This window comes from Sorex fumeus, unplaced genomic scaffold, assembly GCF_029834395.1.
Source record: "Sorex fumeus unplaced genomic scaffold, SorFum_2.1 ptg000153l, whole genome shotgun sequence".
Lineage (NCBI taxonomy): Eukaryota > Metazoa > Chordata > Mammalia > Eulipotyphla > Soricidae > Sorex > Sorex fumeus.
The window spans coordinates 773,081-787,246 of NW_026606210.1; the positions used below are offsets into that span (position 1 = coordinate 773,081).

Sequence of the window (14,166 nt, forward strand, 5' to 3'; positions counted from 1 at the left end):
TGGCGCTGGGACTCTCCGGTGAGGGTGGGCAGCGGCGGGTCCAGCCCCTGCACCCCCCACCCCGGCCCCCCGCGGACCCCGCGGCGCGAGCCGGGTCGGAGCCGCCCCTCGTGTGGAGGTTGAGAGATCGTCTGAGACGCGCCGATCGCTTCTATTTCTGTGTCTTCGCGTCAGTTTTGGCACTTCCTCCCGGGAGCCGGGAAACACATTTTTCTCTCCCATTTTTAATCTTCTTGTATTTATCAAACTTAGCTCCTCGTCGGTGGGTTTAGGCAGACTCGGGCGCAGGCTGGGAACCGATCTTCAAACATCGACGCCGCGCCGGCCAGCGGCACGCCCGGCACTCGCGGGAGCGGGAACGGGGAGGGCCGCAGAGCCCGGAGAGTCGCACGGAGCCCGGACCCCGACACCGGCCCCGCGCGGCCCGAGGGACCCTCCGGAGCCACCAGGGGCAGCTCGGGCCGTGCAACTGCAGGCGGTTCCTGCCGAGAAACGGGGACCCGGGGACCAGTGCCCACACCAGAGCACCCACGGGCCTTTCACCACGGGCACCCACGACCCCTCACCACAGGCTCGCCCACCCCGGGGTCGGATCCCCAGTCCCGCCCTTGCCCCGCACGGGCTCGGGTCTGCCGCCCCCACCCTGACCCCCGCCTCCCTCGTCCACCCCCCGAGGGGACCTGGGCAGCCCTGCAGAGAGACGGCGAGAAGTCCAAGGAGTGGCCCCGGCGCCCAGCCCTGCTGCCAAGCTGGACAGTGCCTGGTTGGCACCCGAGTAGCGAGGACAGGACGGCTCAGTGGGCAGGGCCCGGCCTGGCTCCCCTCTGCCTCCCTGGCCCACCCTTCTCTCCCACTGGGGTTGCGCCGGTACCCCAAGGTCACTGGTGTCCTCGAGGACATGGGCAGCTTGGCAAGGAGCGACGTGGAGGGACAGGACATGCCGGCGAGCGGTGGGCTGCACGGGCCTGGTGGTGGTGCCGGGGATGCCCCGTAGGTACCTGGCGCCGGGCAGCGCAGGCGGGAGGCAGGGGATGAGCTCTTGGGCCCACCTTGGCGGGGACACTGCCCAGTGGCGCCGTGTGGCCACGGTGATGGGCAGATGTGGGGTCATAGCCCAGGAAGGAGCCGCTGGTCACTGGAGGGTTGTGGCACTGGCCAGAGTGGGCGGCCCTCCTGCCCTCGCCTGGGCGCTGCCACCTCAGCTCGGGGCCTCCGCCAGGCTCCCTCAGTCCGCCGGGGAAGGGAGCGCCAGACCCCAGCCTGCCCAGCGCAGGGGGACGAGAGCCCCCCGACGTCCACATGGAGCCCACAACTAGGGAGCGAACGACACTTGCCGGTCAGCCTGGAGGGCGCCTCCACTCCTATGGGGTGCCCCCACCCTGACCGGACCCCCCTGCACTGCAACGCAGGGGGGTCCTAGCAGACACGGGTGGACATCCCTGTAGGGCTACCCTTGAGGTCTGGCGCCTCCTGTGGTCAGTGAGGGTGAGGGCCCGGCTAGACAGGTTCTGGAAAGTTCTGGGAATGAAGGCCAGGTGACCCCTGCAGGCAGGAAGGAGGCAGGCGGGAGGCCGTCAGGTGTGGTCACCCCAGTGACAGCAGTGGACAGACCCACGCGGGGCCTCAGGGACCTTTGACCCCAAGACCCAGGTTCTTCCTGGGAGAAGACCGGCTGAGTGGACGGCAGTCAGGGCTCGGCCATGTGTGGACACGGGGCGCAGGAACCCGGAGCACCACCACCCACCCCGCGAAAGGTACCCCAGGCCCCACCTGGCCATCACACTGGCCGGTCCCCCCGTCCACCCCAGCCCTCGTGCCACCTCTGAGCACACTGCAGGCCCACACCACATGGCCTTGTCGGCCCGTCCACTCCACCTGCCCACACTGGCTCATCCACGCAGGCCGCCCAAGGCACCCTGACCTTCCATTCCGCCCGGTTCCGGGACTTCAGTGTGAGTCTCTGGGCCCGTCCCCACACACAGACACATACAGATACACACACAAAGACACACAGACACACAGAGATACACACGGACACACTGACACAGATACACACAGACTCACAGACACACACAAAGACAAAGACGCACATAGACACACAGATACACACAGACACAGACTCACAGACTCACAGACACACACACAGACACAGACACACACAGACACAGATACACAGACACACACATACACAGACACACACAGAGACACATAGACACACACAGACACACACAGATACACAGACACACAGACTCACACACAGATACAAATACACAGACACAGATACACAGACACACAGACACGCACACACAGACACACACACAGACTCACACGCAGACACACACACACACGGCTCAGTGGGACCCACACAGCCCGCCTGGCCCCACCTTGGGCCCCAAGTCCCCCCAAGGGCTGGCCTCCGGCGCTGGCCTGCGGGTCCTGCCCACACGTGCCCTGAGGGGACCGGCCGGCGGCGTCCCCCCCAGATGACAAGGACGTGGCACGTCTCCTCAGATCCGCAGCCTGTCGCACACTTGATGTCATTGTTAATTCTTCCTAATGACACATTCGAGAAACAAAGCAAAACAAAAGAACCATCAACTCAGCATTCAGAACAACATATTTTGACAGCATATTTTTAAACTAATTCCCCTTCCCGGGAAAGTGCCGCCTTGCAGTCTCAGCCTGCTCGGAGACCAGCGGGTGTCTCTGCTCCGAGGAGCCGGCCCGCCGAGCGCCCAGGACAGGAGGAGGGCACCGGGACCCGGCCGACCCAGCCGACCCGGCCTCCAGGTCCTGGGGCTCGTCCACCCTGCCCCCACCCCCCGGCACCCGAAGGGCCCGACCTCTTGGGGCAGGAGGCTGCACCCCCCGGCCCGCCTGGCTCCCCCCCGCAGGGCCCACCTGGCATTGGTGCTGTGCGCTGGGACTCCGGGGGCTCTGCCCCTAACAAGGGGGGCAGAAGGCAGCCCCCAGCCCGCATCCCTGGGGGCACCCGCAGAGCCCATGGGCGCAGCCCCTTGGTATCTGCACCCCAAGGCCACTCTCCAGCCTCTCCCTAACCCCAGTCACGCAAAGCCTCACGAGACAGGACAGGGGGCCACACCCAGCGTCAGAGGGGGGAGGCAGACCCCACCTCCACGTCAGAGGGCCGAGGCAGACCCAACCCTGGGTCAGAGGGGGGAGGCAGACCCTACCTCCAGGTCAGGGGATGTAGGCTGCACTCTGGGACCCCTCGGAACCTTCCTTGTTCCCTGAGTCCTGACCTGAGGCTGTTCTCGGCCCAGATGCGGTCAGGGCTGCAGCTGTGTCAGCAGGCGAGGGGGGGGGGGGGGGGTTGAGCCCCGGGGAGCGGAGAGTGGGTGTGTCCCTGCCCTGGTCGCGCCCACTCCAACACGGGTCCCCAGAGGGGCTGGGCACCTCCCCCAGGCACTGTCCCCCCAGCCCTCACCCACTCCCGAGGACGGCCCATGGGGCTCTGGTGCTGGACGCAGAGTCCCTCCCAGGGCCGCCCGCCCGCCCGGGGGTCCTCAGCCTGGGGGAGAGGCATCCCGGGGCCAGGGGCCGCTCAGAGCTGCCCCAAGTAATGACCAGGCCATGGCCAGGACCCAGCCTCGGGGGAAACATGCACATCATTAGGGGGCTCGGGTCTGGGGGTGGACGTGGAGGGCCCCCCGCCCCCACCCCGCTGTCCCTGCCTCCTCTTGCCCAGGGCTGGCGCCACTAAGAGCTGCACCCTTGGGTGTGCCAGAGAGAATAGCAAGACGGGGGGGGGGGGGGGGGAGGGCGTCCTGGGACTCAGGGCCGCGCCTGGGCTGAGTGGGAAGGGGCAGGGCAGGACCCCAGAACCCCCTTCCCTGCTGCCCCCCACAGTCGGGCAGGGACAAGCTGTGTGGCTGGACACTGCACCCAGCCCAGCACTGCCGACAGGGCCGGGGAGGGGGGCACCAATGCCTGCCACACGCCCCCGCCAGCCCCGCCCCCTCCCGAGGTGTGCGGCCGCACTGCCCACCCCGGCTGCTGCTGACCCAGGAGGGGTGAGTGCCCCCACGCCCCCACTCACCCCCGGGAATGAGGTCAGGGAGGCCAGATTGAGCCCAGCAACGCCAACAGGAGGCTCAGCTCAGCCCCTCACGGGCGTGGACAAGAAACTGTGCCCAGCCTGGCAGCCCAGGGCCAGCTCCATTGCGGACAGCTGCCACCAGGGCCGTGGGCACGCGGGGACGCGGAGGCGGGGGGCATGCAGGGTGGACAGCACAGCCCGGCTGGACCTTCCACACCCGCCCTGGACACCGGGTCCGGCCGTGCTCCTGGCCTTGGGGCCCACGAGGCCAGGCCCTAGGGGGAGGCTGTGGTCCAGCTGGGGCTGCCCCAGGCTCAGTGGCTCCAGCCTGGCCCCCCCCCCCCCCGGGGGCGGCCGTGGACACATTCAGGACAGCCAGGGCGGCTGTGGACACACTCAGGGCCACATGAGGCAGCTGTGGACACACTCAGGGCCAGCCAGGGCGGCTGTGGACATACTCAGGGCCACATGGGGCAGCCGTGGACACACTCAGGACAGCCAGGGTGGCCGTGGACACACTCAGGACAGCCGGAGCAGCCGTGGACACACTCAAGACAGCAAGGGCGGCTGTGGACACACTCAGGGCCACATGGGGCAGCTGTGGACACACTCAGGGCCACATGGGGCAGCGTGGATGCACCCAGGGCATCGAGAAAAGTGAGTCCTGCACTCAGGCTGGGAGTGGACACGCCACCCACATGCCCAGCACTCTGGGGCCTCTGACTCAGGGGCCAGGGCCCCTCAATAAGGCTTCTCCGACCAGCCTCTGGCGCTCAGACCAGGAGCGGCTCAGTGTGGCTGGGTGGAGGGGTTGGGGTGGGGTGGCAGGGATTCGGGACCCTCGGGGCCACTCTGCCCTGAGGACAGCACCCCAGTCCACCCCTTCCCCAGTGGTCAGAACAGGCCAGTTCCTCCCCAGGGGAACGTACGCCCCTGCCCTCCTGCCTCCTGAGGTCTGGGGCACCCAGGGGTGCCCTGACCCTCACGTGCTCCCTCTGCGCTCGCACACAGCAGCCGTGGGTGACACCACGGACCTGGTCCCCTGCCCTCAGCCCCGCGCTCTCGGGCCCCGCAAGCACAAAGGTAAGAGCCGACCCTCGAACCCGCCCAGAGTCGGGGGAGCGGGGGCCTGGGAAGTCCCAGGGAGACAGACCTGGGCGCCCAGCAACGCGGGGCCCGTGCGGGGGCGGGGGGAGGCTCCCGGGTGCCGGGCCCCCCGAGTTATCCGAAGCAAAAGATCCTCCCGGCGCGGCGAGGGGACCCCAGCCTCCGTCTCCTACAAATATGTAATGAAATTTAAATTGAATCTGGTTTAAAATCATTTACCTTTTGACACCCGGCATCAGTACACTAAGCATCGGCGGGAAGCAAATAACCTTCCAGGCGGGATGAAAAATTACTCTGTCTCTTTTGATCTCATGTTAATTCTCAAATCTGGAGATCTGGGCTTGGGGTCGCCCCAGAGGGCCTGGTGACCAGGGGTCCTGGCCCTAGGGTGACCGCGGGCCCTGGACCCGGGAGACGGAGATGGTGGCACTTGGGGAGACTCGACACCCAGCCCCGGGGTGCCCGTGCGACTCGGCCCCAGGCTGACCGTGTAGCTCCTGTAGCTCCGTCCTGGAGTGACCTTGGGACTCGGCCCCGGGGTACCCGTGGAGACCGGGCTGTAGGAGCCGGTCAACTTGAGGACGCGGTGCTGGAGTGACCCCAGATCTTGCCTCGTGGGCCCGGCGCCAGTGGGGAGCAGAGACGTCTCCGGGGACCCTCACCTCCCGGGACTGTCCACCTCTGGGGGGCCGATGGCCTGTGGGGGCAGGTGAGGGGCCCTGCTGGGGACAGGATCCGGGACATTCCGGGCATTGCCCGGCGGGGAGGGCGTGTGCCCCAGGCCATCTGGCCAGGGCTGGGCGCGGCCTTGGGACCCCCGTGCTGAGCCTCTGGGCCTCGAGGATGGGGGTCCGGTGGGAGGCAGATCCAAGGGGACAGCTGTGTGCCTGCTGGGGCCACCTGGGGAGGAAGTGGGTTCCCCAGCCCCACTGAGGGCCAAGGCCGGGGGTCCAGGGAGCTCTGACCCCCACCAGCCCGGCACACCAGCACCAATACCCCGCGGGTCTGGCCTCAAGCCTGCCGGCCACCCCCACAGGGGTCTGGTCCCGGGGCGAGCCAGAGCTGACCCGGAGTTCCAGCCCGGGCTGGACTGCCGCACGGGCCCTGCTGACTGACCGGGGCTGCGTCCAGCGGCTGCGGGGCCAGACCGGGCCTGCTGCTGCTCCTTAATGAGCCCGAGGAACAAAGGCCCTTTCAGCGCCTGCCCGCGGTCACATGTGAGCGGGAGGGGCAGAACAATGGGCCCTGCCAGCTCCCGCGGGCACTGGCGGGGGAGGGGCGGGGGCCGCGAAGGCTGTGGAGGGACCGGGCCAAGGCCCCCAACCCTCTGGGCCGTGGACGCTCATGACGGCAGAACGGGAGCAACCCTGGGCAGCCGCACCAGAGGGTCCAGCCAGACCCTGCTGCCCCCCCGCGCCAGGGCCGAGGCAGAACCCGGATGCCAGGGCCGAGAGTGCCGCCTGGTGGGCAGAGGGAGGGCGGGAGGGGGCAGCGGGAGGGGCAGAGAGGGTGCAGGGGTGCCCGGGCCCATACAGCGGAGCACTGGGGTCTCCAGCCCCCAGTGCTGGGGGCATCTGGGGTGCAGGAGGGTCACGGGCGAGAGGGCCCCTGCCGGCCGGAGCCTCCCTGTGGGCGGACCGTGGGCACCGCACCAGGTGATCTACCGTGCTGAGCCCAGGAGGGGAACAGACCCCCCAAGGCCCTGGCCAGCCCCCGCCCCGGCCAGCCCCCTGTCCCATGGAAGGCTCCTGCGTGTGGGGTCCGTCCACCACGTCCCCAAGGGGAGCCAACGCCTTCTGACAGGTGGGGGTCTTGAGAGCTGACCCCGGCCCCCGCAGATCCCGCCATCACCCGAAGGCCCCAGGACACAGGTGCAGCCCCCGGAGGGCCCGACCGGCCGGACGCCCAGGCAGGGCAGACCTAGACACAGGGCAGAGCCGAGGGAGGGGCCGCCTCAGGCCTCACGTGTGTTCAAGCAACCACGCGGCTGACCAGGGGGCTCAACGCTGGGCTGGGGGCAAAACACTCGAGTCCCTGGCACATGTGAGGGTGAGCATATGCGCGTTCAGACATGTGCATGTACGTGAGCATGTGTCTGTGTCCAGTGCGTACCACCCGGCATGTGTTGCACACTGTGCACACGTATGTGTCAGCATCGTACACATGTGGACACACATGTCGTGTACTAGGCAACACAAGCCTTGTGCTGTGCCCACGTAAGCCTTGTGCATCGGAGGCTGCGTCTGTACATATATGCACACGTGTATGTCAGTGTATGTATGTTGTGTCTGTATATGCATGCATGTGTGCATCATGTGTTGTGTGTGCATGTGTGTACACACATGCATGTGAGAGTGTGTACATCGTGGGAGATCTAAATATGTGCGCACAGGTATGCATGTGAGTGCACGTGTGCAGTGTCTGAACGTGTGTGCACACGTGGGAATATGTACCTCATGGGCTGTGTCTGAACTTGTGTGCACCTGCATGAGTGTATGTGTGCATTGCGGGCTGTGTCTGTATTGTGGGTGCCGCTGGTGTGCTCACGGTTGCTTTGCACCATGTACATGTGTCCGTGCGCTGTGACACGTGCACACGTGAGTGTCTGCTGGACTGTGTGCGTGTGCTTGTGTGCGTGTCTGTCCTGTGTGCACGTGCTTGTGTACTCACTGTGTGCATGATTTGCTTCGTGCACGCGGGTGCACCTGCCCCCCCCATGGATGCACCTACCTGTATGGGCCATGTAGGCACGCATGTGCTGTGGCCATATGTACACGTGTGTACATGCAGGTATGCATGCGTGTGCCAGCTGATACACAGGAAGATGTGCCTCACCTGTGTCTAGGCACCCGCAGAAGCAGGTTCTGGGGGCTCTACCAGTACAGTACGAGGCACCCAGGCAGGAAGCTGTTTCCCAGTGCAGGAGGGAGGGCAGCATGGCCGTGGAGGCACGGTGGGTCCCCGTGGGCAGGGCCGCAGCAGGACCAGAACGGGGGTCCGTCCAGCGGGGGCAGCAGCTGAACAGAGGCAGCCCAGGCACCACGGCCCTCGGCAACAGCCGGAGTTCCTGGAGAGACGGTACCTGGAAGTGGATTCCAGCCGGCTCCACGCGACCCAGAATCACCAATGCCAGAGACCTTGGACAGGGGACGGGGGGTGGCAAGGGCCCGGACACGTGCTGTCCAGGACTCCTGGCCGCCAGTGCGGCTCTGCGGGGGCTGGAGCTGGAAGCCGAGGAAAGCCAGGAAGTGTGGTGACGCCTCGCCCCCAGTGGTGCCCGCAGGCTGTGGCCGCTTGCTCGAACCCCGGCTGGCTGGGCACGTGGCAGAGCCTGCAGGGGAGGCCACTCAGTCAACACGGAGCAGGTGGCAGGGGCCACCTATGGCCTCAGGGTCAGGACCCACCTCGGTCCCAGCCGGAGACAGATGCCAGCGCCGATACCAGCTCACCCACACACAGCACAGCCGCCACTGCCACCAGGGGCCCCTGCCCAGGCCCTGGACCCGGAGGCGTCAGGAGTCCCAGGGGACGGGGAGGGTAAGGGTGGGCTCCCTGCACCCGGCACCCGGGTTCCTGCACAGGGTGACGCAGCAGGGAGGGGAGGGCGGTGGGGAGCACGGACCTCCGGGTGCTCCATCGCTGGCCGTTCAGGGACGGTGTCAGCAGGACAGTCCAGGGGGAGGGCACCGGCCCCCCAAGGGAGGGCCCCACGCGTGACTCCTGAGCACCGCGGCACGTGGCCCTAAACCCAAACCAAGCCCAGACAGCACCAAGGCGGCCCCTGGGATTCTGCAGGCTCCCCTCGGCACCCAGCCCCCAACCCCTTCTCAGGGCGCATCCCCCCCAGCCTGGGGAAGCCCTGAGGCAGCCCTGCAGGGTCTGGCCCCGCCTGTAAGCCTCGCCCCGCCCCTAACGCAGTTGGCCACGCCCATGGCCACGCCCACCCCGGCCCCGCCCCAAGCCTTTGCCGCCCCTGCAGCCCTGCACTGGCTGTTCCCTTGGTGCCAGACGCTGACCAGTCAGTGCCTGGACCGGCTGCTCCCTCGCCCGGGAGTCGGAGCAGGAGGGCCGAGCGGACGGCCAGGCTCCACGGACCTGCCCCGTGTCTGCAGGTGGAGGACCCGTGTCTGCCTGTGGGCTCTGCGGGTCACTCAGCCCCACCTCCTGTGTTCAGTGTGGCAGCCCCAGGGAGCAGGCCGGGACAGGGTGGGCAGAGCCTCGGCTGTGGGTCATGGGTGCTGGGAGGGTGGGGACAGGACCTCCCTACGGGTTGGTTGGTTGGGGCCACTGGTGGCAGCCTGGGGGCAGACATCCCCGAGGGTCTGCTGGTGAGCGGGCTCAGGGGACAGGAGCCTCCGAGGGGAGGACCAGTTCCCGTGCGATGGTGCTCCAGGCCCAGCTGTGGAGGTGCTCCAGGCCCTCCCAGCCATGAGACGGTGCTCCCTGCCCCAGCCGTGAGACGGTGCTCCATGCCCCAGCCGTGTGCTCCAGGCCCTCCCAGCTGTGAGACGGTGCTCCCTGCCCCAGCCATGAGACAGTGCTCCATGCCCCAGCCGTGTGCTCCAGGCCCTCCCAGCTGTGAGACGGTGCTCCCTGCCCCAGCCATCAGACAGTGCTCCATGCCCCAGCCATGTGCTCCAGGCCCTCCTAGCCATGAGACGGTGCTCCCTGCCCCAGCCATCAGACAGTGCTCCATGCCCCAGCCGTGTGCTCCAGGCCCTTCCAGCCGTGAGACAGTGCTCCCTGCCCCAGCCGTGAGACAGTGCTCCCTGCCCCAGCCGTGAGACAGTGCTCCATGCCCCAGCCGTGTGCTCCAGGCCCTCCCAGCCATGAGACGGTGCTCCCTGCCCCAGCCGTGAGACGGTGCTCCATGCCCCAGCCGTGTGCTCCAGGCCCTCCCAGCCGTGAGACGGTGCTCCCCGCCCCAGCTGTGAGACGGTGCCCCAGGCCCTCTTCCAGCTGTGTGGGTGCCCTGGGCACCCAGCTGGCAGTGTGGAGGCGTGGGGATTCCGAAGGAGCCCCCCTCCGCTCGCTGGGAGACAGATGGGCGCCCGGTGGGCCCTGCCGGCCGCTGTGTTGAGTGAGCAGCAGTGCGCACCCACGGGGCCCATTCACACACGCTCGCAGGCACAGGGGAGGTCGCCAGGGCCGGTTCGCTGCCACCTGCTCGCCTGGTTCTGGAAGGCCATGTCCACGCAGGGCTGAGGGCGTCCCTGGGGCCTCAGGGGGGTCACTGGGGCGGCCCTGTGGGCTGGGGGCCGGCAGGGGCGTGCGGGCGGGGACCCCCGACGCGGCCGGCCATCGGGGGACGGTGGGTCCCTCTCAGCAGTTCTGGGCCCGAGGTCCGGCCTGCTCCCACTCCGGCCTCGGGACTGTCACCCGGCGCTCTGGGTGACAGGTGGCATTATGCAGAGGTCATTAACTCCGGAGCACCACATTTTAATGCAAAAATGAGCCTGGAAGTACACGCAGCTGCGAAGCTATATAAAGAAATGAGGATTTTAATGTTTTGCTTTTCTTCCCTTTTCTGCTGCCACATTATCATCACATTTCCCCATAATTACACCCATAAAAGTCACCTGAAGATGCTCTCACGGCCCGAGTTGAGCTCCTGGACACCCTCGACGAGGCGGCCTGCGGGTCCAGCGGGGGTGCTGGCGTTGGGGACCCCCGGCCGCGTCAGGCCCAGGCCCAGGCCCAGGCGGGCACCCGGGGAGGCAGGGCTGGGTGGGGAGGGGCCCGTCTCTGGGGAAGGGGCAGGGCACGGTGGCCGGGGCAGGCTGGCCGCTGCTCAGCGCGGGTCACACGGATGCCCGGGCAGGGTCTCACAGGGCTGGGCCTCACCGACCCCCACACTGAGCCCTGTAAGAAGCACCCGCGTTGCAGATGGGAGGCGGCCCGGCCCAGCCCGGAACGAGCCCCCAGGGACACACCAGCCAACAGAGACAACAGCAGCTGGTGAGCAGAGCCAGGACACCTCGGGGCTCCCTGGCCACCTCTGCCCCGAGCCAGCACACCCCCTTGCAGGGAAGGGGCGCCCCCCAAGTCCCCACATGGCCCCCAGCTCTACGCCACAGCGCCCTGGACGAGGTCTGGCCACCAGCTACCAATGAAGCCGTGGCCCCGTGCACCTGCAGTCTCCCTCGGGGACAGAACCGCCCGCCAAGGGGGTCTCAATACGCCGTCCCGGCACCGTACCCCAAATCCCTTCCTGCGTGTCAGGGGGTCAGCTGCCTCCCCGCCCCCCGCCATCAGGTCACCTCCTGCAGCTCTGCGGCTGAGCGCCCCACCGTCCCCGGGTCCCCAAGGCCACGAAGGCTGGCAGCCCGCCGGGCGTGGGCGTGGACAGACCCACGCGGAGGACCCTCCCCTGTCCCGCGTCCAGCCCCCTCAGGCCACGCAGACGCGTCGGAAGAGAGTGACCCCCGGGGAGGGGGTGGAGACCCCAACTCTCCCACCCACCCCAGCCCATCGGGAGAGGCAGAGTGCCCTGCACCGGGGGCCACCACGGGTGGGAGCTCAGAACCCCGGCGGGACACCCCCCCCCCAGCCGCCAATCCTCCCCCCAGCCCCGAGTCCCCATAGCAACTCACCTCCCTGGGTGCAGGACCCCCTCTGGCCAGAGGGGGGAGCCCAGCCCCCAAAAGTAGCAAGCCGGAGGCTGCAGGTCCTGGAAGTTCTACACCCAGAACCGAAAACCAGGCCAGGACAGAGCCCGGTTGTCCAGGGCACGCGAGGCGGGCAACAAGACCCCCGCCCCTCTCCGACACACTCACACACGCGCGCGGGCGGGCGGGCGGCAGGCAGAGGGGCCGGCCAGGACACGGGGCTCCCAGCCCCAGCTCCCCTGATTCAGAAAATACAAATGCATCTGCTCCCGAGCAGAAACACGCGGGGTAATAAAAATCCCCGCTGCTAGCAGCTCCATTTACAGACGCGGCGGGCGCGCTCCGTCTTGCCGCGTCGGAGGGGACGCCACGGAACCATCTAATTGGTGGCTTGTCGGCTCCCCGGGGGCGGAGGGGGGGCGGGAAAGTCTCTCCCCGCTCCGGGACGGCAGTTCTATACATTACGATGACGTCTATTTTGCATTTCGGTGGGATGCTTTAATTTCTCCGGGCGCATTGCTGGTGTAATGGGGTGTGTCCGGGAGCTGTTGCTCACTGTCAGGGCCCAGAACGCGGCTCACCCCACCTCCCGCCCCCCGCAGAACGGCTGCTTCCCCCGGGGTGCCCGTCTGGGGCGGGCGCCTGCGGGGGTCCCCCCTCCCACAAGCCGTGGGCCCGGGTTTCTGGGGTCAGCGAGACGGCTGGGTGGCAGAGGCCCGGATGGGGTGGGGGTGGACGCCACAGACACAGGCGCAGCCCAGGGAGGCACAAACCTGCATTTTGGGCCTGGGGGGGCTGTGCTCTCCGGGGGGACCGTGGCTGGCCACCCCACGGGCAGCTGGCCGGGCCTCCGTCCCAGCTGCCCCCGCCAACCTGCGGTCTGGGCTTCCCGGATGCTGCGGCCAGAGTGAGTGGGGGCTGGGGACACGGCCGTCCCTGCCCACCCTGCCCACCCGGCGATGCCCCACACTCCAATCCCAGGACACGGGGGGGGGGGCGGGCAGCGGCGGGGTTGGTGACAACCCCACGTGCTGCTGCTGGGGACCCCTCGGAAAAGGGACCAACGCGGCCCTCAGGGTCCCGAGCACAGTGTGGAGGGGGGGCACTCAGCCTGGGCTCCCTGTGGCCAGTGGGAGGCAGGTGCGGGCTGGGGGGGGGGGGCGCTGGCAGACCAGGGTCCGAGCACTCTCTTGGGACAGGAGCAGCCCCCCTCGCGCCCCACCCCCACCCCAGGCCCCTCGGCTCCAGCTCCGGCCGCCGCCGGGGGACCGGGCCATGGGGCGGCCGATGCAGCCCGGCGCTGAGGCAGGCACAAGGGTCCGCCGGGCAGCGGAGGGGGTGGCCGCGGAGCCCGGCGCTGGCCGCCTGAATATTTACCCATTAGTGAGCATCCCCTCCCCCCGCCGGGTGCCGCCGCTCCGTGTGACAGGTGCCCGGAGCCCGCCGCGCGCCCGCCCGCGGGATGCCAAGGGGCCCGGAGGCGAGCCGGGAGGACACTGGGCACGGGGACCCCCCCCCCAAACACTGCCCTGCACCCTGCCGGCGCCCCGCAGCTCGGACCCGCGGGGCGGAAGGGGGGCCCAGCCGGGGCCGGACCCCCAGCGCCCTCCCCCACCCCCTCTCCCGCCCAGGCAGCGCCGGGCCGGGCCGGGCCGGGCCGGGGGAGGGGAGGGGGCTCGGGGCGGCCCGTCCACCCCCGCCCCGCGAGCGGCCGGCGGGCAGCGCCCGGGCCGGCCGGGCCGCCCGGCCCCGCGCGCGCGCAACTCGGCCCCGCGCGCGCGCGCCGGGCCGGGCGGGGGTCCGGGCCGGGGGTCGCGCCCGCGCCGCGGCGGTACTCACTGCAGTAGGCGATGAGCAGGCCGGCCAGGATCACGAGCGCCCAGAAAGTTGAGGACATGCTGGGCAGCGCGGCCGCATCGTGCCGGGGGCCGGCCCTGGGCGATGGCGCCATGGAGGCCGCGGCGCCCGCGCGGGGGGCGGCAGCGTCTCAGCGCGTCCCGGGCCTGCCCGCGCCCCCGCGCCGGCCTCCACGTGCGGGCCCCGCGCGCGCCATCCCCGCGCTCCTCCCCGCCCTCCTCCCCGCTCCCCTCCTCCTCCTCCCCCTCCTCCTCCTCCTTCCCCTCCTTCTCCCTCTCCTCCTCCTCCTCTTCTCCTTCCTCCTCCTCCTCCTCTCCACCTCCTGCTCCTCCTGCTCCTGCTCCTCCTCCTCCTCCTCCTCCTCCTCTTCCTCCTCCCCCTCCTCCCCCAGCCGCCCGGGTTCCGGCCCCGCGCCCCGCGCCCGCCGCTCCGGGCGTCGCTGCCGCCGCGCGCCCCGGGCTCGGCGCGCCCCGGACGGACGGACGCGCGCGCGGGGCGCGGGGCCTCCGCGGAGACGGGCCCCCGGCCCCGCCG

General features: G+C 69.0%; 1 protein-coding gene across 1 annotated transcript in view; it reads right to left on the reverse strand.

Annotated features, from left to right (window-relative positions):
• Positions 1 to 13,856, reverse strand: part of TAFA5 (TAFA chemokine like family member 5) — a 37,151-nt gene extending 23,295 nt beyond the window's left edge. The window contains exon 1 of the mRNA XM_056107001.1: positions 13,615 to 13,856. Coding sequence (XP_055962976.1) covers positions 13,615 to 13,726 — 112 coding nt within the window. The 5' untranslated portion in view covers positions 13,727 to 13,856. The remainder of the gene's footprint in view (positions 1 to 13,614) is intronic.
• Positions 13,857 to 14,166: the final 310 nt, after the last annotated feature.